The sequence below is a fragment of the Pelophylax lessonae genome, assembly GCF_965119305.1.
Source record: "Pelophylax lessonae genome assembly, chromosome: 9".
NCBI classification, from domain to species: domain Eukaryota; kingdom Metazoa; phylum Chordata; class Amphibia; order Anura; family Ranidae; genus Pelophylax; species Pelophylax lessonae.
In genome coordinates, this window is record NC_138776.1 from 251,614,684 (window position 1) to 251,640,187 (window position 25,504).

Below are 25,504 nucleotides of genomic sequence, written 5' to 3' on the forward strand. Positions count from 1 at the left end.
GTCAGTGCACAATCCAACCTATGAAGTCCACGAAATTGTCTGTAGACCTCCAAGACAGGATTGTATCGAAGCACGGATCTAGGGAATGCTACAGAAAAATGTCTTCAGCATTGAAGGTCCCAATGAGCACAGTGGCCTCCACCATCCATAAATGGAAGAAGTTTGGAACCACCAGGACTCTTCCTAGAGTGGGCCGCCTGGCCAAACTGAATGATTGGGGGAGAAGGGCCTCAGTCAGGGAGGTGACCAAGAACCCGATGGTCACTCTGACAGAGCTCTAGCTTTTTTCTGTGGAGAGAGGAGAACCTTCCAGAAGAACAACCATCTCTGCAGCACTCCACCAATCAGGACTGTATGGTAGAGTGGCCAGACGGAAGCCACTCCTCAGTAAAAGGCACATGACAGCCTGCCTGGATTTTACCAAAAGGCACCTGATGGACTCTCAGACCATGATAAACAAAATTCTCTGGTCTGATGAAACAAAGATTGAACTCTTTGGACTGAATGGCAAGAGTCATGTCTGGAGGAAACCAAGCATCGCTCATCACCTGGCCAATACCATCCCTACAGTGAAACATGGTGGTGGCAGCAGGAACTGGGAGACTAGTCAGGATCGAGGGAAAGATGAATTCAGCAATGTACAGAGACATCCTTAATGAAAACCTGCTCCCGAGCACTCTGGACCTCAGACTGGGGAGAAGGTACACCTTCCAACAGGACAATGACCCTAAGCACACAGCCAAGATCAAAAAGGAGTGGCTATGGGACAACTTTGTGAATGTCCTTGACTTGAACCCAATTAAACATCTCTGGAGAGATCTGAAAATGGCTGTGCACCGACGCTCCCCGTCCAACCTGATGGAGCTTGAGAGGTCCTGCAAAGAAGAATAAGAGAAACCTCTTAAAAAATAGGTGTGCCACACTTGTAGCATCATACTCAAAAAGACTTGAGGCTGTAATTGGTGCCAAAGGTGCTTCAACAAAGTATTGAGCAAAGGCTGTAAATACTTACTGTATGTACATGTGTTTTTTTATTTGGTTTTTTATTTTTAATAAATTTGCAAAGATTTCAATTAAACTTCTTTCACATTGTCATTATGGGGGATTGTTTGTAGAATTTTGAGGAAAATAATGAATTTAATCCATTTCGGAATAAGGCTGTAACATAACAAAATGTGGAAAAGTGAAGCGCTTTGAATACTTTCCAGATGCACTGTATCTCATCCAAGGCTGTGGAAATGTTTTAAAAAACGACTTGTCCAAGGGACTAAATCAGGGTCTCGATCCACGTGTCCCTTATTACATGGTACTTGTCCTAAAAAAATTTTAAAAAATTCCCCAGGATGGAAAATATGAAGGGTTGATGTTTTTTTATTTGGTAGAGGCGCTTTTAGGAATCAAAACAATAAGTGTGACTGTCTTATCATATAAAATATATATAAGCTCAATCCCACTCAGCAGCGCTAAAGCACTATTCAGTGCGTTTTAAAATGTTATTCACCTACAGTGATCATATGCAAGATGGTGTAAACCAATTAATCACCTAAAATGTACAGTCAGGTCCATAAATATTGGGACATCGACACAATTCTAATCTTTCTGGCTCTATACACCACCACAATGGATTTAAAATGAAACAAACAAGATGTGCTTTAACTGCAGACTTTCAGCTTTAATTTGAGGATATTTACATCCAAATCAGGTGAAAGGTGTAGGAATTACAACAGTTTGTATATGTGCCTCCCACTTTTTAAGGGACCAAAAGTAATGGGACAATTGGCTGCTCAGCTGTTCCATGGCCAGGTGTGTGTTATTCCCTCATTATCCCATTTACAAGGAGCAGATAAAAGGTCCAGAGTTCATTTCAACTGTGCTATTTGCATTTGGAATCTGTTGCTGTCAACTCTCAATATGAGATCCAAAATGCTGTCACTATCAGTGAAGCAAGCCATCATTAGGCTGAAAAAAAAAAAAAACATCAGAGAGATAGCAAACAAATTAGGTGTGGCCAAATCAACTGTTTGGAACATCCTTAAAAAGAGAGAACGCACCGGTGAGCTCAGCAACACTAAAAGACCAGGAAGACCACGGAAAACAACTGTGGTGGATGACTGAAGAATTCTTTCCGTGGTGAAGAAAACACCCTTCACAACAGTTGGCCAGATCAGGAACACTCTCCAGGAGGTAGGTGTATGTGTGTCAAAGTCAAAAATTAAGAGAGGACTTCACCAGAGTGAATACAGAGGGTTCACCACAAGATGTAAACCATTGGTGAGCCTCAAAAACAGGAAGGCCAGATTAGAGTTTGCCAAACAACATCTAAAAAAGCCTTCACAGTTCTGGAACAACATCCTATGGACAGATGAGACCAAGATCAACTTTTACCAGAGTGATGGGAAGAGAAGAGTATGGAGAAGGAAAGGAACTGCTCATGATCCAAAGCATACCACCTCATCAGTGAAGCATGGTGGTGGTAGTGTCATGGCGTGGGCATGTATGGCTGCCAATGGAACTGGTTCTCTCGTATTTATTAATGATGTGACTGCTGACAAAAGCAGCAGGATGAATTCTGAAGTGTTTTGGGCAATATTATCTGCTCATATTCAGCCAAATGCTTCAGAACTCATTGGACGGCGCTTCACAGTGCAGATGGACAATGACCCGAAGCATACTGCGAAAGCAACCAAAGAGTTTTTTAAGGTAAAGAAGTGGAATGTTATGCAATGGCCAAGTCAATCACCTGACCTGAATCCGATTGAGCATGCATTTCACTTGCTGAAGACAAAACTGAAGGGAAAATGCCCCAAGAACAAGCAGGAACTGAAGGCAGTTGCAGTAGAGGCCTGGCAGAGCATCACCAGGGATGAAACCAAGGTTCTGGTGATGTCTATACGTTCCAGACTTCAGGCTGTAATTGACTGCAAAGGATTTGCAACCAAGTATTAAAAAGTGAAAGTTTGATTTATGATTGTTAATCCGTCCCATTACTTTTGGTCCCTTAAAAAGTGGGAGGCACATATGCAAACTGTTGTAATTCCTACACCGTTCACCTGATTTGGATGTAAATATCCCCAAATTAAAGCTGAAAGTCTTCAGTTAAAGCACATCTTGTTTGTTTAATGTCAAATCCATTGTGGGGATGTATAGAGCCAAAAAGATTAGAATTGTGTCGATGTCCCAATATTTATGGACCTGACTGTACACACGACAGGTTTACAAAATACACTGTTCTCTCCATGTAGTCTCTGACCAAGTGCAAGTGTCCTTATTAGTACAAGTGATTATTAATCCACGGTGTTCCAGTGATAATTGGTCATGGGATATCCACCACCTCACCATTTGTGCTCCCCCATTGGCAATGGGCACTCACCAGAAAGCATATAAGACTGCGCCTTAGGATAAACTTTGCTTCTCTCTTCTCCAATGGTGGTATTAAATGCTTCTCCTCCTCTGCACCATGTGAAGCATATACTACTCACTGGGACATATACACCTTGCGATTTACCCAAGGAAGCCCATGGAAATGCGTCTCCAACAGGGAAAAGCAAAAGAAAGGCAGGGGGCCAATAGCATGATAACGTTCTGACACTTTATTTAAATAATCCCACACTTAACCCGCTCCCCCTTCAGGTATTAAGCTTACATGCAATCAAACATAAACGGGCATAACTTTAACAGATGGATCCCAGCGCCAAGTCCCTCTCATCAATGCGCATGCCGCTCCAAACAGCTGTAAACCGTGAGATCCGGATCGGGAGTCAGAGCGTCTGGGTTACCATAGAGACTGCGTACTCACACCCTGACGTACGTTTCGTCAATGGACTTCAACGGAGGGCGTTTTGTTTTGGTACTTGCAAATTTACAGCGGTTGCTTCTATTTGATTTAATTTTGTGTAATTCAATTTATTTTTATTTTACTATTACTCTCAATATTGAGAGATTGTTTTATTGTCTTTATTGACCGGATTTTGAGCGCTGGACGAGTGTTTGCTTGGCCTAGGTTTTGCAACCACTTTTTTATTATTGTGCTTTTAGGAATGTCTAAAACTTTTAAAAACAAAAGGGGCTTTATGGCGACTTTTAATGTTTTTTATTTCTTGCTAGAAAATGTCTCTGAACCCCCCCAAACATTATACATTTTTTTTAAAGCAGAGGTCCCAGACAAACAAATTGGTGGGTATTGCAATTTGTTATGTGACACTTTATTATCACAGCAGTTTTTCAAACACCCTTTTTTTGCGGGGAATACACCTTTTTTACTTTTAATGCAAAAAAACACAATACCTCACATGTGTTGGACGATTGCTGTTTGCGTGCATGCTGGACCGATGTGTGTGTTTGCCTTTGCATGGGAGGATGAGGGTGCTTTACATTTTTTTTTTTTCATTTTTACATTGTCGCTTCAAATATATATTTTGTTGTCACTTTTTTTGCTGTGACTAAGAATGTAACCATTCCTTTTGACAGCAATAGGCAGTGACAGGTACTCTTTAAGAAGAGATATATGAGACCCCAGATATCCCCTCTGCTCTTAAAAGCATTTGATTACACCAAGATCGATGTGATCATACGGTTTCCATTGTTAAAATCGATTGTAATTGGTGAGTGATTGCAGATACCTGGAATCCGGATCCAAAGGAGGGTTGTGGTTCTGATGGGACACAAGACAGATAGCGTCTAATGTTGTCCCCAAAGTGATCCTTTTAATAGAGGGTAGTCATGTCTCAAATATGGGCATAGGTCTGCACGCGCTCGTTGGCCGGTTGGGGTGACCACTGGATCTATACATCCAGCCCGTCGCCCAGATCCAGCATAGTTGCTTGTAGATCTCACAGGAAATATCCGGAGAAAAAGCTAACTAAAAGAAAATTATCGAGAAAAAAACTTTGCCAGGACCAGAGATCCCAGCAAGGAACTAGGTCCTTACTACTGACTAAGCAGATTAAAACTGACATCCTATGCAGGAAGAGAGAGGGTGTACCCCCTGGGACTGCCCATAGGCGTAGCCAGAACTTTTTTTTTGCTTAGTGTCCTACTCCTGTAGGGGGCAGCATAACCCTACTGATATGAATCAGAGACTGCGTCCATCAATGAGCGATAGAGAAATGTAATTTACCAGCCCCTTCCTTTTATGAATGGACAGAGTCGGTGATCGGTACCGATCACTGACTCTGTCCATTCATAACTGAAGCATAATAAATTGTGTTTACTATGCTTCCATTTGTGAATGAACGGGAAGCTCTGTACAGAGCTATTACTGTCCATTCATTCTGTGCAGCTAAGGCAGCAGAGATGGAGATTGAGGGCCGTGTCCTCAATCTCCTTTCTCTGGCCCAAAGGTAAAACATCAGAGGTCTGTTTAGACCCCTGATAGCCCATCAATGCTCCCCAATCATAAAATTATCAGGGGTCTAAATAGACCTCTGATGTTTTACCTTTGGGCCAGAGAAAGGAGATTGAGGACACAGCCCTCAATCTCCATCTCTTAGTAGTTTTTTTATTTTTATTTTTTTATATTTTATTATTTTTTCTATTTTATTTATTTATTTTACAATTTTATTGTATTTTACAAAATATTCAAAAATAAAATTGTAAAATAAATAAAATAAAATAGAAAAAATAAAAAAATATAAAAAAATAAAAATAAAAAACTACTGACACCAGTGGCGGAACTACCAGGGTTGCAAAGGTCGCACTTGGGATCGGGCCTTGAAGTTCCAACACCATAAGGGGCTACAAAACAGCAAGAAGAGGGCCTGCTGTAGAACACATGAAAGGGTCACTCTGCGGGACTGCAATAAAGGGTCCTGCGATGGGACTGGGAGTAAAGGGCCCTGGGATCAGTGGTTCATGGTTTCTTGCACCAAGGCCCTGAAAGTTCTAGTTGCGCCTCTGCTACATAGTATGGGAGTATGCGCTTTAAATCATCACTTGGTATCTTCTGGTTACATCTCCAATCAAACATTTTCAACCCTGGCCTCCTCTCTAATAGACCTATAATTCTGGGCACTCTTCAAGCACAAAACATTCAATACCCCCCCCCCCCCCCTACATTTTCCTAAGCCCCTTACCTCATCCAGCCTCTGCTATCATTTAGGAGGCCAGGTAATGTCACCATGCTAAGAAGGCAAAAGAGACGTATAGTCTCATTTACTACAAGGAACTGAGAGTGAAGTAAGTTGACATAACTTAATCATATATTTTTATATATTTTTCACATAAAATAGAACATCAGAGGGTGCCAGAGTAAGTGCAGTAGTGTGAACATTTTTATTAGAAGACAATTGGCAACTTACATTTCCATAGCAGGTAATAAATAAATAATAAATAAAGCATGTCTCCATAATGTAAATAACTGCTCCCCAAAAAAGGTCCCCTGGGTGCCACTGTCAGATGGAACAAGAGATGCCGAGAACCAGGCTGGAACACACAGGGGCGCTGGACTGGGAACCCAGAGGTAACGTCACCGCGGGAGGGACCGGAAGCAAAGAGGCGTGATAACACGTTTCAGATGTGAAGTCACTGCAGGAGGAACAAGGATCAGAAGGAGAAAGGCGTGGTGACGCGTTTGAAATGAGACGTCACGGCTGGAGGGACCGGAAGCAGAGAGGCGTGATAACACGTTTCAGATGTGAAGTCACTGCAGGAGGAACAAGGACCAGAAGGAGAAAGGCGTGGTGACGCGTTTGAAATGAGACGTCACGGCGGGAGGGACCGGAAGCAGAGAGGTGTGATAACACCTTTCAGATGTGAAGTCACTGCAGGAGGAACAAGGACCAGAAGGAGAAAGGCGTGGTGACGCGTTTGAAATGAGACGTCACGGCGGGAGGGACCGGAAGCAGAGAGGCGTGATAACACGTTTCAGATGTGAAGTCACTGCAGGAGGAACAAGGACCCGAAGGAGAAAGGCGTGGTGACGCGTTTCAAATGAGACATCACGGCGGGAGGGACCGGAAGCAGAGAGGCGTGGTAACACGTTTCAGATATGAAGTCACTGCAGGAGGAACAAGGACCAGAAGGAGAAAGGCGTGGTGACGCGTTTCAAATGAGACATCACGGCGGGAGGGACCGGAAGCAAAGAGGCATGATAACACGTTTCAGATGTGAAGTCACTGCAGGAGGAACAAGGACCAGAAGGAGAAAGGCGTGGTGACGCGTTTCAAATGAGACGTCACGGCGGGAGGGACCGGAAGCAAAGAGGCGTTTCAGAGCCCTCCAGCACCTTTGTCAAGCCATCCTGGTTGGTTTGACAGAGGAACTGCAGGGCTCTGAGCCTCTAGATACAAGTTCTTAAGCATGTTGGCTAGCAAGTTCCTGATATTTCTAAAACCTTAACAATAGGAATTTGATGGAGCACAACATTACAAGCTCCACCAGATCACCCAGTTCAACCTGCCCTACTCCTTCCAGAGACTCTTCAAACACATATCAAACAATCCCCACCTACGTTTCTTCTGGTCCTTTACTGCAGCCAGCTTCAGTTGTAATTCAGGGGGTTGCTTAACATGACCAAGTACACCCACTTAAAATACAAGACTGACAGTCTCATACTACAAGCTCCTGGGGGGAGAAACGAGATGAGATAAAAAAAAAAGAAGGAAATTATATGGAGTGGTTGAGGCAACAAGAAAGGTTCCACCTTCAGATACGTTTGATCATGAGACCAAGAGCGATAAAATTAAGGAAAAACATTATAAAAAATGCCCTACGAGATGTGTAGAGGTTTGTGGAACAGGAAGGTCCTTAACCGCTTGCCGACTGGGAGCGAGCGCGCGTCGCCGGAGGCGCGCTCCCGTGCAGTCACGCACCCCCAGGCGCGAGTGCCCGGCGGACCCAATGTCCGCTGGGCACTCGCGATCGTCCGTTACACCGGAAGAAAGGCAGGCGGCTGATCCAAACAAAGCCGCCTGTCATTCTTCCCTGTGTAAGAATGGAGATCAGACGGTTCTACTATGTAGGACCGTTGATCTCTGTTCTTACACTAGTAGCCACAGCCAATCACAGTTAGAAACACGCCCCTAGGACACACTTAACCCCTCCCTCTCCAATACAGTTAACTCCTTCACTGCCAGTGTCATTTTTACAGTAACAGTGCATATGTATAGCACTGATTACTGCAGTAATGTCACTGGTAACCCCAAAAGTGTCAAAAATGTCAGTCAAGGGTCCGATCTGTCCGCCGCAATGTCGCAGTCCCGCAAAAAAAAAAAAATCGCAGATCGCCGCCATTACTCGTTAAAAAAAAAAAAAAACAACAAAAATGGCAAAAATCTTTCCCGTAGTTAGTAAACGCAATAACTTTTGCACAAACCAATCAAAATACGCTTTTTGCGATTTTTTTTACCAAACATATGTAGCATAAAACAAATTGGCCGAAAATGTTAAAAAATGTTGATTTTTACATTTTTGGGGGGGGGGGGGAATTTCATATAAAAAAATGTGAAAAATATTGTTATTTTTGCAAAATTGACGCTCTTTTTTTGTTTATAGCGCATGATCAAAAAAATCGCAGAGGTGATCAAATACCACCAAAAGAAAGCTCTGTTTGTGGGAAAAAAGGACGTCAAATTCGTTTAGGTACAGCGTCGCACGACGCTGCAATTGTCCGTTAAAGTCACGCAGTGCCGAATCGCAAAATAAGCCCTGGTCAGGAAGGGGGTAAAATTTTCCGGGGCTTAAGTGGTTAAATAAATACAGGAAATAAATAACAAACAGGGGTCCAGTCATAGGGCCAGCTCTTGTTCCTATACCACTGTATTTCCATGCTGAGAAAGTTCAGGCTTCTCTTGTATATGCATCTTCTGGTGACTGACAAAAGCTTTCCTCCATGTGAAACTCTTCCTGCACTCGGCACATGAGAACGGCTTCTCTCCCGTATGAGTCCTTTGATGCTCCACAAGGCTGACTTTCTGCGTGAAGCTCTTCCCGCACTCCAAACACGAATACGGCTTCTCCCCCGTGTGGATCCTCATGTGCTTGATGAGCACCGATTTCCACCCGTAGGACTTCCCACATACAGAGCATGTGTATGGCTTCTCACCCGTGTGAGTTCGTTGGTGCTTGCTAAGCTCTGACTTGTACACAAAACTCTTCCCACATTCTGGACATGAATGGGGTCTCACTCCTGTATGGATTCTCAGATGGGTATCCAGATAGGACTTGTGGGCAAATCCTTTCCCGCATTCTGTGCAAGAATACGGCTTGAGGTCATTAATGTGGCCTTTCTGGTGGAGGACGAGAGATGATTCCCGTTCAAAGCGCTTCCCACAGTCTAAACATGAATATGGCTTCCCCATTATGTACAGGACTCTACGAGGTGTATGATGGATGATCGGAGACGGGTGTTCAGGAAACAGTCCACCATACGGTGATTGGTCAGAAGACACATTTGCTCTGTGAAACACTGGATGGAAATCTGAGGTTATGCAGTTTTCTTCAGGTTGTGTTATGTCATCAACTTCTTTTCCACTGTCTGCAGCGATAATCTGGGTGTTGCACCTGCGGTATTGTCCGTCTAGAGAAAACAAACAATATAAAATTGGACTGGTCTTTTGGATAAAAAAGAAAAGTAGGACCGCTAAAAAGGATTTAATGGGCACTTTTGAAAAATAAAAATAGACACACATATTTTAAATTCCAACTGTCTTATTATGTGCATAAACGATTCAACGCGTTTCGGCTGTCTTATCTATTCCTTTTTCAGGGTTTACTCTTTGTATCAAGCAACTTGCCAGGCACTGTCTGATAAATTAACTCTTGAAGTGTGTAATTGTCATTGTAGTTTTTAGGTGTCACTTAAACAGGACTGTGCTAGTTAGCATTTGACTTCCTACACATCTCACATTTAGCAAGCCAAGACTCCTGAAACACTTAGGGCTCATTTACACTTCAAAATGTGGCATTGGACATGCTTTTTGAAGCACTCTGAATGCCAATCAAAGCACTTGTCACTAAATAAAATTACAGTCCTATTCACACTGTTGTGTTTGCTTTGTCTCAAAAACCATACCCCGTGTCACTTTCTTGGTGTTTCAGAGCATCTCTAAAGCCTCCACAGAAGTCTAACAACGCTCGCTATTACACCTGCCGCTTTTGAGAGGCTTTAATTCAGAGTTAGCTTTGCTTTGTTTTGGAGGTATTGCAGGTATGAGATATCCCAGGATGCACTAGGAAACCAACAAGCGAACCGGAAAGATGTCATCAGCAGTCACTTCCGGTTCATGTGTTTATACAGTATTCTGGATGTGTACAGACATCACATCTGGTGTGCAGCGTGCTGCGTGGAGCAGCAGAATGGTGAGCGGGGTACAGAATGGAGTGGGGAAGTTAGCAGACGTGCAACTTGGGAATACTGTAGCAGAAGGTGAGCAGGAACCAGAGACAGAGAACTGCGCAGCAGAGGATCAGCAGAGCTGGGGGACCTGAGTAGGGTAAACCAGCAATGTCACATGTGGTGCGCAACGTGGGAGCAATATAGCAGGAGTTGAGCGGGAAACATAGAGAGAGCTAACCAAAAGATCAGCAGAGCTGGGGGTTACTACTGAGCAGGGGATAAGTAGAGCTAAGGGGTACTACTGAGCAGGGGATCAGCAGAGCTGGGGGTACTACTGAGCAGGGGATCTGCTGAACTAAGGTATTAATAAGCTGGGAATCTGCTGAATAAGGGTACCAATGAGCTGGGGATCTGCTGAACAGGGGTACTAATGAGCCAGGGATTTGCTGAGTGGGGTATCTACTGAGCTGGGATTCTACTGGGCCCCTTTAAACCAAATCGAAAAATCAACACACATGGGGCATTTTCCAACTTCAAAAAAGCATCACCAAAAACACATCAAAAAAGCATAATGAAGCAGTAATGTGTGTTAAAGTTGAAGCAAGTGTAAATGAGCCCTAAATGCTTTTATAGATAACTGAGCAAATAAATACACACTATTGGAATAGTCTGTCTCCAAATCTTTCCATTGTGGCACTCTTCATTTACCTTGCGTCACCAAGGCCCTTCATCTTTGAGCCTATCCTTTCCTTGGCTGATGGGATAGCCTCACAGCCTTGATCAAAACTATAAACATATCGACAAAACCATTATTAAACCCAACCTGATACATTACACACAATACTCAACATTCTGTCCTGTGCCATTATAGGATGGAGCTTGTAGAGTATCTACAGGGAATGCAATAAAATTTATCTAAGAGTTGGTTTGGTTGTCTTTTGGATCTTATCTCTTTTTTGGGGGGGTTTTAGAGAGAGAGTGAAGAGAAATTAATCTTCAGAAATATTTACCTCCTGTTGAGTCTCAAAGACAGGAAGTAGGAGAATATCCCCAGTGTGGGGACACAGAAAGCCACTTTAATTTTGCGAGGACTAAATCTAATAGAGGCTGATGGCTCCTGACTCTCCTGACTCAACACCCGAAGGTGTTCTATCGGGTTGAGGTCAGGACTCTGTGCAGGCCAGTCAAGTTAATGGTGCACTAGTCCAAATCATTTTGTGGAGGGTGGATTATGGTGTGGGCTTGGTTTTCATGGGTTGGCCCCTTTGTTCCAGTGAAGGGAACTCTTAGGGGTCAGCATACCAAGAGATTTTGGACAATTTTATGCTCCCAAATTTGTGAGAACAGTTTGGGGATGGCCCCTTCCTGTTCCAGCATGACTGTGCACCAGTGCTCAAAGAAAGTCCATAAGGACATGGATGAGCGAGACTTGGGTGAAGGAACTTGACTGGCCTGCACAGAGTCCTGACCTCAACCTGATGGAACACCTTTGGGATGAGTTAGAGCGAAGACTGCGAGCCAGGCCTTCTTGTCCACAGCAGTGCCTGACCTCACCAACAGGGCCGGACTGGGAATAAAATTCAGCCCTGGAAATAATTTCATACCAGCCCCATAGTATTATTATACCGGCCCAACAGCATAACGCCATTACTTTCTTGTTTATAAAAAGGGAAAACCCATGCATTTTAAAGCACATTTGAAAAGTGTATTATATATAGATAAGACAGATATGTTCTGGCAATATATGCTACAGCATAGCAACACAGGACAGATGGTCAGAGGCTGCATATTGGATGGAACAGGAGACGTCTTAGGCTGTGTGGACATGGTACAGGAGAGGTCAGAGGCTGTGGACATTGTACAGGAGAGGTCAGAGGCTGTGTGGACATTATACAGGAGATGTCACAGGCTGTGTGGACATTGTACAGGAGAGGTCAGAGGCTGTGTGGACATTGTACAGGAGAGGTCACAGGCGGTGCGGACATTGTACAGGAGAGGTCACAGGCTGTGCGGACATTATACAGGAGATGTCACAGGCTGTGTGGACATTGTACAGGAGAGGTCACAGGCTGTGCGGACATTGTACAGGAGAGGTCACAGGCTGTGTGGACATTATACAGGAGATGTCACAGGCTGTGCGGACATTGTACAGGAGAGGTCAGAGGCTGTGTGGACATTATACAGGAGATGTCACAGGCTGTGCGGACATTGTACAGGAGAGGTCAGAGGCTGTGTGGACATTATACAGGAGATGTCACAGGCTGTGCGGACATTGTACAGGAGAGGTCACAGGCTGTGCGGACATTATACAGGAGATGTCACAGGCTGTGCGGACATTGTACAGGAGAGGTCACAGGCTGTGCGGACATTATACAGGAGAGGTCACAGGCTGTGCGGACATTATACAGGAGAGGTCACAGGCTGTGCGGACATTGTACAGGAGATGTCACAGGCTGTGCGGACATTGTACAGGAGAGGTCAGGGGCTGTGCGGACATTATACAGGAGATGTCACAGGCTGTGCGGACATTGTACAGGAGAGGTCACAGGCTGTGCGGACATTATACAGGAGATGTCACAGGCTGTGCGGACATTGTACAGCAGAGGTCAGAGGCTGTGCGGACATTGTACAGGAGAGGTCAGAGGCTGTGTGGACATTGTACAGGAGATGTCACAGGCTGTGCGGACATTGTACAGGAGAGGTCACAGGCTGTGCGGACATTGTACAGGAGAGGTCACAGGCTGTGTGGACATTGTACAGGAGAGGTCACAGGCTGTGTGGACATTGTACAGGAGAGGTCACAGGCTGTGTGGACATGGTACAGGAGAGGTCAGAGGCTGTGCGGACATTGTACAGGAGAGGTCACAGGCTGTGCGGACATTGTACAGGAGATGTCACAGGCTGTGCGGACATTGTACAGGAGAGGTCACAGGCTGTGCGGACATTGTACAGGAGAGGTCAGAGGCTGTGCGGACATTATACAGGAGAGGTCACAGGCTGTGCAGACATTGTACAGGAGAGGTCAGGGGCTGTGCGGACATTGTACAGGAGATGTCACAGGCTGTGCAGACATTGTACAGGAGAGGTCACAGGCTGTGCGGACATTATACAGGAGAGGTCAGAGGCTGTGCGGACATTGTACAGGAGAGGTCAGAGGCTGTGTGGACATTGTACAGGAGATGTCACAGGCTGTGCGGACATTATACAGGAGATGTCACAGGCTGTGCGGACATTGTACAGCAGAGGTCAGAGGCTGTGCGGACATTGTACAGGAGAGGTCAGAGGCTGTGCGGACATTATACAGGAGATGTCACAGGCTGTGCAGACATTGTACAGGAGATGTCACAGGCTGTGCGGACATTATACAGGAGATGTCACAGGCTGTGCGGACATTGTACAGCAGAGGTCAGAGGCTGTGCGGACATTGTACAGGAGAGGTCAGAGGCTGTGTGGACATTGTACAGGAGATGTCACAGGCTGTGCGGACATTATACAGGAGATGTCACAGGCTGTGCGGACATTGTACAGCAGAGGTCAGAGGCTGTGCGGACATTGTACAGGAGAGGTCAGAGGCTGTGCGGACATTATACAGGAGATGTCACAGGCTGTGCAGACATTGTACAGGAGATGTCACAGGCTGTGCGGACATTATACAGGAGATGTCACAGGCTGTGCGGACATTGTACAGCAGAGGTCAGAGGCTGTGCGGACATTGTACAGGAGAGGTCAGAGGCTGTGCGGACATTATACAGGAGATGTCACAGGCTGTGCAGACATTGTACAGGAGAGGTCAGGGGCTGTGCGGACATTGTACAGGAGATGTCAGGGGCTGTGCGGACATTATACAGGAGAGGTCACAGGCTGTGCGGACATTGTACAGGAGAGGTCACAGGCTGTGCGGACATTGTACAGGAGAGGTCAGAGGCTGTGCGGACATTGTACAGGAGATGTCACAGGCTGTGCAGACATTATACAGGAGAGGTCACAGGCTGTGCGGACATTGTACAGGAGATGTCACAGGCTGTGCAGACATTGTACAGGAGAGGTCAGGGGCTGTGCGGACATTGTACAGGAGAGGTCAGAGGCTGTGCGGACATTATACAGGAGAGGTCACAGGCTGTGCGGACATTGTACAGGAGAGGTCAGGGGCTGTGCGGACATTGTACAGGAGAGGTCAGAGGCTGTGCGGACATTATACAGGAGAGGTCAGAGGCTGTGCGGACATTGTACAGGAGATGTCACAGGCTGTGCGGACATTGTACAGGAGATGTCACAGGCTGTGCGGACATTGTACAGGAGATGTCACAGGCTGTGCAGACATTATACAGGAGAGGTCACAGGCTGTGCGGACATTGTACAGGAGATGTCAGAGGCTGTGCGGACATTATACAGGAGAGGTCAGGGGCTGTGTGGACATTATACAGGAGAGGTCACAGGCTGTGCGGACATTGTACAGGAGAGGTCACAGGCTGTGCGGACATTGTACAGGAGAGGTCAGGGGCTGTGCGGACATTATACAGGAGATGTCACAGGCTGTGCGGACATTGTACAGGAGAGGTCAGGGGCTGTGCGGACATTGTACAGGAGAGGTCACAGGCTGTGCGGACATTGTACAGGAGAGGTCAGGGGCTGTGCGGACATTATACAGGAGATGTCACAGGCTGTGCAGACATTGTACAGGAGAGGTCACAGGCTGTGCGGACATTGTACAGGAGAGGTCACAGGCTGTGCGGACATTATACAGGAGAGGTCACAGGCTGTGCGGACATTATACAGGAGAGGTCACAGGCTGTGCGGACATTATACAGGAGAGGTCAGGGGCTGTGCGGACATTGTACAGGAGAGGTCAGGGGCTGTGCGGACATTATACAGGAGAGGTCAGAGGCTGTGCGGACATTGTACAGGAGAGGTCAGAGGCTGTGCGGACATTGTACAGGAGAGGTCAGAGGCTGTGCGGACATTATACAGGAGAGGTCACAGGCTGTGCGGACATTGTACAGGAGAGGTCACAGGCTGTGCGGACATTGTACAGGAGAGGTCAGAGGCTGTGCGGACATTATACAGGAGAGGTCACAGGCTGTGTGGACATTGTACAGGAGATGTCACAGGCTGTGCAGACATTATACAGGAGAGGTCACAGGCTGTGCGGACATTGTACAGGAGAGGTCAGGGGCTGTGCGGACATTATACAGGAGATGTCACAGGCTGTGCGGACATTATACAGGAGATGTCACAGGCTGTGCAGACATTGTACAGGAGAGGTCACAGGCTGTGCGGACATTGTACAGGAGAGGTCACAGGCTGTGCGGACATTGTACAGGAGAGGTCAGGGGCTGTGCGGACATTATACAGGAGATGTCACAGGCTGTGCAGACATTGTACAGGAGAGGTCACAGGCTGTGCGGACATTGTACAGGAGAGGTCACAGGCTGTGCGGACATTATACAGGAGAGGTCACAGGCTGTGCGGACATTATACAGGAGAGGTCACAGGCTGTGCTGACATTGTACAGGAGAGGTCACAGGCTGTGCGGACATTATACAGGAGAGGTCAGGGGCTGTGCGGACATTGTACAGGAGAGGTCAGGGGCTGTGCGGACATTATACAGGAGAGGTCAGAGGCTGTGCGGACATTGTACAGGAGAGGTCAGAGGCTGTGCGGACATTGTACAGGAGAGGTCACAGGCTGTGTGGACATTGTACAGGAGAGGTCACAGGCTGTGCGGACATTGTACAGGAGATGTCACAGGCTGTGCGGACATTGTACAGGAGAGGTCACAGGCTGTGCGGACATTGTACAGGAGAGGTCACAGGCTGTGCGGACATTATACAGGAGAGGTCACAGGCTGTGCGGACATTATACAGGAGAGGTCAGGGGCTGTGCGGACATTGTACAGGAGATGTCACAGGCTGTGCGGACATTGTACAGGAGAGGTCAGGGGCTGTGCGGACATTGTACAGGAGAGGTCAGAGGCTGTGCGGACATTGTACAGGAGAGGTCACAGGCTGTGTGGACATTGTACAGGAGAGGTCAGAGGCTGTGCGGACATTATACAGGAGAGGTCAGAGGCTGTGCGGACATTGTACAGGAGATGTCACAGGCTGTGCGGACATTATACAGGAGAGGTCAGGGGCTGTGCGGACATTGTACAGGAGATGTCACAGGCTGTGCGGACATTGTACAGGAGAGGTCAGGGGCTGTGCGGACATTGTACAGGAGAGGTCACAGGCTGTGTGGACATTGTACAGGAGAGGTCAGAGGCTGTGCGGACATTATACAGGAGAGGTCACAGGCTGTGCAGACATTGTACAGGAGAGGTCACAGGCTGTGCGGACATTATACAGGAGAGGTCAGGGGCTGTGCGGACATTGTACAGGAGATGTCACAGGCTGTGCGGACATTGTACAGGAGAGGTCAGGGGCTGTGCGGACATTGTACAGGAGATGTCACAGGCTGTGCGGACATTGTACAGGAGATGTCACAGGCTGTGCGGACATTATACAGGAGATGTCACAGGCTGTGCGGACATTGTACAGGAGAGGTCACAGGCTGTGCGGACATTATACAGGAGAGGTCAGGGGCTGTGCGGACATTGTACAGGAGATGTCACAGGCTGTGCGGACATTGTACAGGAGAGGTCAGGGGCTGTGCAGACATTGTACAGGAGAGGTCAGAGGCTGTGCGGACATTGTACAGGAGAGGTCAGAGGCTGTGCGAAGTTAGTTTGGATAAAAAAAAACGAGGGCTGCAAGGAGCCGCTAACCTGCCAAAGGTCAAATACACATTTTTAGCTTTGCAGAGGAAAAAAACTTTTATTTTCACATTGCCCACCCTGATGGGGCCGGTACAGAGCTGGCGACATCTAAGGGGACAGCAGTAATGCACACTCTCAGGCTCACCTGCAATCACCATCATGCTGCTGCTGGCGCAAGAAGTTTTGTGTGGGACAGTGTGGGAGGAGGGATCGGTGTTGGCGCGCCCGTGTCAGTCTTGCAGGCACAGGCAGTCAGTTGATCCATCCCGCCGCGCAGCCTCTCCGTGACGTCAGCCGCTGTAGAAGAGTAAATACGGACGGACCGTCCGTCACTCTATCTAGAGCGCAGCGGGGGCGGGGCTGCATCGGCATCATCACAGCGGCGCGGCCCCGCCACAATGCTTAAAGCGGCGCTGCGGCACTATGTTAAAGCGGCGCTGCCGCGCTGCGGCCCCATGTTAAAGCGGCCCCAGGGCCGGCGGCCCAGCGGGAAAATTCCCGGTATCCCGGTAGGCCAGTCCGGCCCTGCTCACCAATGTGCTTCTGGAAGAATGGTCAAACATTCCGATAGACATTCCCATAGACACACTCCTAAACTTTGTGGACAGCCTTTCCAGAAGAGTTGAAGCTGTTATAGCTGCAAAGAGTGGGCCAACTCAATATTGAACCCTACGATCTAAGAAGGGATGCCATTAAACGTCATGTGCATGTAAAGGCAGGCATCCCAATACTTTTGGTAATATAGTGTATGTGTGAATTGTTAGATTTTAGTTACACGTGTTGTTTTTTGGAAGCCAGGCCTCCCCTATTGTTAAGCAAATGAACTTGTTGGAATGGTTCGTGAAGCTCAGCATAGAAAATGATGCTATCTGGGACTCTTTTCTGAATTTACTGTTCAATTCTTACCTGCGTTGATCTCCATAGGAATTTCCTCCTTCATGGGTCTTTCTTCATCCTCTTCATTGCTAACATCTCCATGAGTCGCCATTGTGTCATCTTCACCAACAGCTTCAACTTTAATAACAATCAAGCCACCCTCCTAGACAGGACACAAACCATTTCAAGAACAAAAACTAAAAGTAAAATCCCAAGCTCGTAAAAGTGGTTATAACCTAAAAATAGCATTGCAAGCTAATTTGTTTAAAAAAAATGACCAACCTGCAGTCAGCCTTTTATAGAAAAAACAGGAAACGTCAACATTCTTTTTCATGAAAACGGTTTATAGATGACGTCATCCAGAATATTCCCTAACCTGCTCATGTAATTGGCCCATTGCTTCTCTCGGAAAAACCTACAGATCATCTGGCCAAATGATGGGAAGCATGTATCCAAACATGCTCAGGCTTTCTTACCAGAAGAACACAGCTTGGGGAACAGATTGCATTTGTAGTGTATATGGCCAGGTAATGTTACTTAGAAGTCCATCTACCTGAACCTCCTGAGGGATCTCCTGATGTTCCTGTGTGGAGTCCCGGGAATACAGAGGACGGGGACATCTCTCTGGGGGATTTCTGTTACTGGATCCATCTGTAGGAAACATACACACTGACTGAATACATTGTTTCTATGTCTTTATATCAGAGGATGTGTGTATCTAGGGGGATCCTCAATACAAGAAATTAATGTCTCCTGTTACCCGGTGATGTGAGGGGCGGCCGCTTCTCCATCATGACGTCCTTGTAGAGATCCTTGTGTCCTTCTATATACTCCCACTCCTCCATGGAGAAATAGACAGTGACATCCTGACACCTTATAGGAACCTGACACACACAATGATACAGTCACCATCCAGACACATCCCTTGTCTGTTACTGGATAATTTCCCAGAATTCCCGACACCACTCACCTCTCCCGTCAGCAACTCAATGATCTTCTGGGTGACTTCTAGAATCTTCTTCTCTTTTCTGTCAGGTGTTGGGGAGAGAGGTGGAGGGTCCATGATGGGGTTTCGGGTCCTATTGAGCTGGTTGGATGTACAGGGGTGGCTGTTGGGTGTCATATGATCACTAGATGATTTTTTTACAACTGTGTAGTCCTGTGTAGCAAAAGAAAAATGTCTGGTCAAAGGAAACCGCTGACTTAAAGCGAAGTTCCAGCCATTTTTGTGTTTATTAAAAGTCAGCAGCTACAAAAAGTGTATCTGCTGACTTTTAATAAACACAAAGTCACCTGTCCCATGATCCAGCGATGCGGCTGCCCGAAGCCTCGCTTCTCTCCCTTGGCTCTCCCCGGCATCACTAGTGTGACAGCTTGCGGCTTCACAGCCGGGTGCGCTGCGTGTCGTGAATGTCCGGGCAATCTTCTGGGACCTCTGACGTGTCCCAGAAGATTGCAGGTCTAGGTACTCGCTCCCCCCCCCCCCCACCAATGTGGCATGTCAAGGGGTCAGTAGGCAATAAAAAGGAAGTTCCACTTTTGGGTGGAACTCCGCTTTAAAAAAGTGCTGTCAGTTATCTTGTGGGTGATATCACCTCCCAGAATCCTTCTCACCTCTCTGGTCAGGTCTGAGTTTTTATTAATGAAGATATGAGTGGTCATGTGACCTCCTAGAATCCTCCTCACCTCTCCGGTCAGGTCTGTTTTTTATTAATAGAGACAAGAGTGATGTCATGTGACCTCCCAGAATCCTCCTCACCTCTCCGGTCAGCTATGTGTTTTATTAATAGAGATAAGAGTGATGTCATGTAACCTTCCAGAATCCTTTTTACCTCTCCGGTCAGGTTTGTGTTTTATTAATAGAGATAAGAGTGATGTCATGTGACCTCCCAGCATCCTCCTCACCTCTCTGGTCAGGTTTGTGTTTTATTAATAGAGATAAGAGTGATGTCATGTGACCTCCCAGAATCCTCCTCACCCCTCTGGTCAGCTCTGTGTTTTATTAATAGAGATAAGAGTGATGTCATGTGACCTCCCAGAATCCTCCTCACCTCTCCGGTCAGCTCTGTGTTTTATTAATAGAGATAAGAGTGGTGTCATGTGACCTCCCAGAATCTCACCTCTCCGGTCAGCTCTGTGTTTTATTAATAGAGATAAGAGTGATGTCATGTGACCTCCCAGAATCCTCCTCACCTATCCGGTCAGGTCTGTGTTTTATTAATAGATATAACAGTGATGTCATGTGACCTCCCAGAATCCTCCTCACCTCTCCGGTCAGCAGGTAGATGATCTCCAGAGTGAGGTCTAATATTGTTACAGTCATGTGACTCCGCTCCTTTTCCATCCCCAAGGTTAGTATATGATCCACTTTCTTTTTTATTGATTGCCCCACGAGTCAACTCTCTGGAAACAGTAAGAAAAAAAGGAGAATTATATGTTAACATACCAGAAAAGTGTTTAGGGTTACATGGAAGATTAGTGTTGGGGTTAAAGAGATGATTAGTGTTGGGGGTACAGGGTTGGTTAATGTTGGGTTTATATAGAGGTTTAGTGTTGGGGGTTATTGTTGGGGTTAAAGAGACGATTAGTGTTGGGGGGTTACAGAGAGGGTAAGTGTTGGGGGGTTACATGACGGGTAAAGTTAGTATCAGTTAGTATGTCAGTGTTGGGGTAACACTGTTGGAAATCGGGATTAGTGGAGGGTTAGTGATGGGGTTAAAGAGAGGATTAGTGTTGGGGGTTACATGAAAGATTAGTATTTGGGGATATAGGGATGGTTAGTGTTGGGGTTAAATGAAAGGTTAGTGTTAGGGTTACAGGGAGGGTTAGGGTTGGAAAGGGTTCATTAATGTTGGGTTTATATAGAGGGTTAGTGTTGAGGGGTTACATGGAGGGTTATTGTAGGGGTTAAAGAGAGGATTAGTGTTGGGGGTTACATGGAGGGTTAGTGTTGAGAGTTACATGGAGGATTAGTGTTGAGAGTTACATGGAGGGTTAGTGTTGAGAGTTACATGGAGGGTTAGTGTTGGGGGTTATATGGAGGGTTAAAGTAAGAGTCGGTGTGAGGGCTGTGATGTGGCTTAGTGTTACAGGGTTGGTTAATGTTTGAGTTACAAGGAGGGTTAGTGTTGGGGCAGAAGAGTTACATGGAGGGTTATTGTTGGGGTTACAGGGAAGGGTTAGGGTTAAAGGGTAGGTTAATGTTGGGTTTAGATAGAGGGTTAGTGCTGAGGGGTTACATCCAGGGTTACTGTTGGTGTTAAAGCGAGGATAAGTGTTGGGGGTTACAGAGAGGGTTAGTGTTTGGGGTAACATGGAGGATTAGTGTTGGGGGTTAAAGAGATGATTAATGTTGAGGTTACAATGAGGGTTAGCATTGGGTTACAGTTAGGACTGCAGGAAGGGTTAAAATAAGGGTTAAAATAAGTGTCAGTTAGTATGTTAGTGTGAGGAATATAGGGAAGGTGAGTGTGAGGGTTAGTGTTACAGGGAGGGTTGGCGGGAGGGTTGGTGTGAGGGTTTCAGGGAGGGTTGGTGTGAGGAATACAGGGAAGGTTGGTGTGAGGGTTACAGGGAGGGTTGGTGTGAGGGTTAGTGTTACAGGGAGGGTTGGCGGGAGGGTTGGTGTGAGGGTTTCAGGGAGGGTTGGTGTGAGGAATACAGGGAAGGTTGGTGTGAGGGTTACAGGGAGGGTTGGTGTGAGGGTTAGTGTTACAGGGAGGGTTGGCGGGAGGGTTGGTGTGAGGGTTTCAGGGAGGGTTGGTGTGAGGAATACAGGGAAGGTTGGTGTGAGGGTTACAAGGAGGGTTGGTGTGAGGGTTAGTGTGAGGGTTGGAGTGAGGGTTACAGGGAGGGTTGGTTGGTGTGAGGGTTACAGGGAGGGTTGGTGTGAGGGTTAGTGTTACAGGGAAGGTTGGTGTGAGGGTTTCAGGGAGGGTTGGTGTGAGGAATACAGGGAGGGTTGGTGTGAGGAATACAGGGAGGGTTGGTGTGAGGAATACAGGGAGGGTTGGTGTGAGGGTTTCAGGGAGGGTTGGTGTGAGGAATACAGGGAAGGTGAGTGTGAGGAATACAGGGAGGGTTGGTGTGAGGAATACAGGGAGGGTTGGTGTGAGCGTTTCGGGGAGGGTTAGTCTGAGGGTTACAGGGAGGGTTGGTGTTGGGTAATGGGGAGGGTTGGTGTTGGGTAATGGGGAGAGTTGGTGTTGGGTAATGGGGAGGGTTGGTGTTGGGTAATGGGGAGAGTTGGTGTTGGGTAATGGGGAGAGTTGGTGTTGGGTAATGGGGAGAGTTGGTGTTGGGTAATGGGGAGAGTTGGTGTTGGGTGATGGGGAGAGTTGGTGTTGGGTGATGGGGAGAGTTGATGTTGGGTAATGGGGAGAGTTGGTGTTGGGTAATGGGGAGGTTTGGTGTTGGGTAATGGGGAGGGTTGATGTTGGGTAATGGAGAGGGTTGGTGTTGGGTAATGGGGAGGGTCGGTGTTGGGTAATGGAGAGGGTTGGTTTGAGGGTTACAGGGAGGGTTGGTGTTGGGTAATGGGGAGAGTTGGTGTTGGGTAATGGGGAGGGTCGGTGTTGGGTAATGGGGAGGGTTGGTGTTGGGTAATGGGGAGAATTGGTATTGGGTAATGGGGAGGGTTGGTGTTGGGTATTGGGGAGGGTTGGTGTTGGGTAATGGGGAGGGTTGGTGTTGGGTAATGGGGAGAATTGGTGTTGGGTAATCGGGAGGGTTGGTGTTGGGTAATGGGGAGAGTTGGTGTTGGGTAATGGGGAGAGTTGATGTTGGGTAATGGGGAGAGTTGGTGTTGGGTAATGGGGAGGGTCAGTGTTGGGTAATGGGGAGAGTTGGTGTTGGGTAATGGAGAGGGTTGGTGTTGGGTAATGGGGAGAGTTGGTGTTGGGTAATGGAGAGGGTTGATGTTGGGTAATGGAGAGGGTTGGTTTGAGGGTTACAGGGAGGGTTGGTGTTGGGTAATGGAGAGGGTTGGTTTGAGGGTTACAGGGAGGGTTGGTGTTGGGTAATGGGGAGAGTTGGTGTTGGGTAATGGGGAGGGTCGGTGTTGGGTAATGGGGAGGGTTGGTGTTGGGTAATGGGGAGAATTGGTATTGGGTAATGGGGAGGGTTGGTGTTGGGTATTGGGGAGGGTTGGTGTTGGGTAATGGGGAGGGTTGGTGTTGGGTAATGGGGAGAATTGGTGTTGGGTAATCGGGAGGGTTGGTGTTGGGTAATGGGGAGAGTTGGTGTTGGGTAATGGGGAGAGTTGATGTTGGGTAATGGGGAGAGTTGGTGTTGGGTAATGGGGAGGGTCAGTGTTGGGTAATGGGGAGAGTTGGTGTTGGGTAATGGAGAGGGTTGGTGTTGGGTAATGGGGAGGTTTGGTGTTGGGTAATGGGGAGGGTCGGTGTTGGGTAATGGAGAGGGTTGGTTTGAGGGTTACAGGGAGGGTTGGTGTTGGGTAATGGGGAGAGTTGGTGTTGGGTAATGGGGAGGGTCGGTGTTGGGTAATGGGGAGGGTTGGTGTTGGGTAATGGGGAGAGTTGGTGTTGGGTAATGGGGAGGGTTGGTGTTGGGTAATGGGGAGGGTTGGTGTTGGGTAATGGGGAGAGTTGGTGTTGGGTAATGGGGAGAGTTGGTGTTGGGTAATGGGGAGGGTCGGTGTTGGGTAATGGGGAGGGTTGGTTTGAGGGTTACAGGGAGGGTTAGTGTTGGGTAATGGGGAGAGTTGGTGTTGGGTAATGGGGAGGGTCAGTGTTGGGTAATAGGGAGGGTTGGTGTTGGGTAATGGAGAGGGTTGGTGTTGGGTAATGGGGAGAGTTGGTGTTGGGTAATGGAGAGGGTTGGTGTTGGGTAATGGGGAGGGTTGGTGTTGGGTAATGGGGAGAGTTGGTGTTGGGTAATGGGGAGAGTTGATGTTGGGTAATGGGGAGGGTTGGTGTTTTGGGTAATGGGGAGAGTTGGTGTTGGGTAATGGGGAGGGTTGGTGTTGGGTAATGGGGAGGGTTGGTGTTGGGTAATGGGGAGGGTCAGTGTTGGGGTTAGAGGGAGGTTTAGTATTGGAGTTACAGGCAGGGTTTAGGTAAGGGGGATGATGGTAGTGTATCCCTACCAGTGCTAACTTCCTCGTATTGAAAGTTAATGTATCCCCTGTGGACAACTGCTCGGATACCCAACTCATGAAAATAATGAACCAATTGGAACTGACCTTCCCAACTGATCTCTAACATTTGCCCAGAGAAGGCCGGAGCTCAGGACATTTGTCCAATGCGTATAATTAAATGATGATTGATGTTCATATTCGATCTCCTGACTTTCTCCCGTGTTCATGATTAGTCTGAAGGGTGAAGAATGGTGGAGAGGAGCAGAACTATGGAATCCATCTCAGGGAAATGGGAAATGAGCTAAAAGTGCCTACAGAGACCGGAGGGTGATGAATATTTGGCCCTCGGGTAACACTCGGCTGAGGTGCACATTGACATGAACAATGGGCGGAGCCTCTGGAGAGAGGGGGGAGGGGCCTGATAACCAGGCAGGTAGGTGAACCTTGCAAACCTGTCCAACCAATCGTATTCCCTGCAGGCCAGTCGGTGGAGGCGGCTGCACACGGGGCGGTCACCTGATTTGTCCGGATCCCGAGATTCTCATCTCCATGGACACCTAATGACAAACACTGATTAAAAAATGATTATATTACAGGTGGCTATCGCAGAATATTCCAGAGGTAAATATTTCACACCTAGAAACACAATTAGAAAGCGTCTGACCTCTAGGACTGCGACACAGCCACCTAAATCTACTGAATATTAAATGCTAAACAATAACACACAGTATAAAAATTGGGCATTACCTTCCCCTTCTCACCCCTCCAGTACAACACAGACAGTTTTGGTGAAAGCTCAACAGCTTTCTGCAATTTACATCTTCTTGGACTACAACAAAATGGCCGACATGTTTCAACTTATTATAAAAACCCTGAAAAAACACGTTCCTATTGAACCTTAAAACGGCCAGTTATACCTGTTCTGCCGTTCACTGCACCCTATGCCCTATAATTACCTCACTTGTAATATTCAGGAATAAAACGAACTAGAGTGGTGAGCTACAACAAAATGGCTGCTGCTGAAGAGAAATACTGAGCTGCTTAGAAAACTCGCCCTCTAGTGTTGGTTCAGGGACAGGAGCACACTGCCTTTTCATAGGTGAATGAGCTCTGCGACAGCAACAACCGGTTACCTAGCAACCGTGGAACGCACAAACCGGAAGTGTTTGTCCATAGGGAGGAAGTGAAGGGATTTTTTTCAGTTCTATGACAATGGGGAGGAAGGAGAAGATTTGATGTGACTGTGCTGGGTGAGGACCGGTCTGATAGACAGTGTATGCACTGGGGGGGGACTCAAGTGTGTCTGTGGGGTGGGGGAGGGAGTGTAAAGGGAGGCCAGGCCTTGTCATAATACAGAGCCACAATGTCAGTGTACTCCTCTCTATTTTACAGAGTTATGCCGGGATCGCGGAGGTGGGCCTGAGGAGCGGAGCTGTCCATACAGAGCGATGGTGCGTAAGACGAAGGATGCATCCACACAGGAAATGCCCAGCCCCCTCTTCTG

The 25,504-nt window shown here is 47.2% G+C and overlaps 2 protein-coding genes across 2 annotated transcripts in view; one reads left to right on the forward strand and one right to left on the reverse strand.

Annotated features, from left to right (window-relative positions):
- Nucleotides 1-25,504, forward strand: part of LOC309564365 (uncharacterized protein) — a 175,290-nt gene that overhangs the window by 46,507 nt on the left and 103,279 nt on the right. The gene's annotated exons all lie outside the window — the stretch shown is intronic.
- On the reverse strand, nt 8,690-24,861 carry LOC309563378 (oocyte zinc finger protein XlCOF8.4-like). Its single transcript, XM_082267772.1, has 8 exons — nt 24,748-24,861; nt 24,453-24,557; nt 20,170-20,306; nt 18,874-19,062; nt 18,664-18,787; nt 18,457-18,554; nt 17,934-18,066; nt 8,690-9,514 (listed from the first exon to the last, which is right to left on the reverse strand). Exons 3-8 carry the CDS (start codon nt 20,245-20,247, stop codon nt 8,745-8,747), a joined length of 1,392 nt encoding a protein of 463 aa, XP_082123898.1. The 5' UTR covers nt 20,248-20,306; nt 24,453-24,557; nt 24,748-24,861; the 3' UTR covers nt 8,690-8,744.

Bases quoted from the DNA above. Each gene is read 5' to 3' on its own strand.
- LOC309563378 (XM_082267772.1), bottom strand. From the start codon at position 20,247: ATGGAAAAGGAGCGGAGTCACATGACTGTAACAATATTAGACCTCACT. The intron at 18,067-18,456 runs GTAGATGGACTT...TGTCCTGTCTAG, and splicing joins AGATCCCTCAGGAGGTTCAG to GAGGGTGGCTTGATTGTTAT. The intron at 9,515-17,933 runs GTAAGAATTGAA...TGTTTTCTCTAG, and splicing joins TCCTATGGAGATCAACGCAG to ACGGACAATACCGCAGGTGC.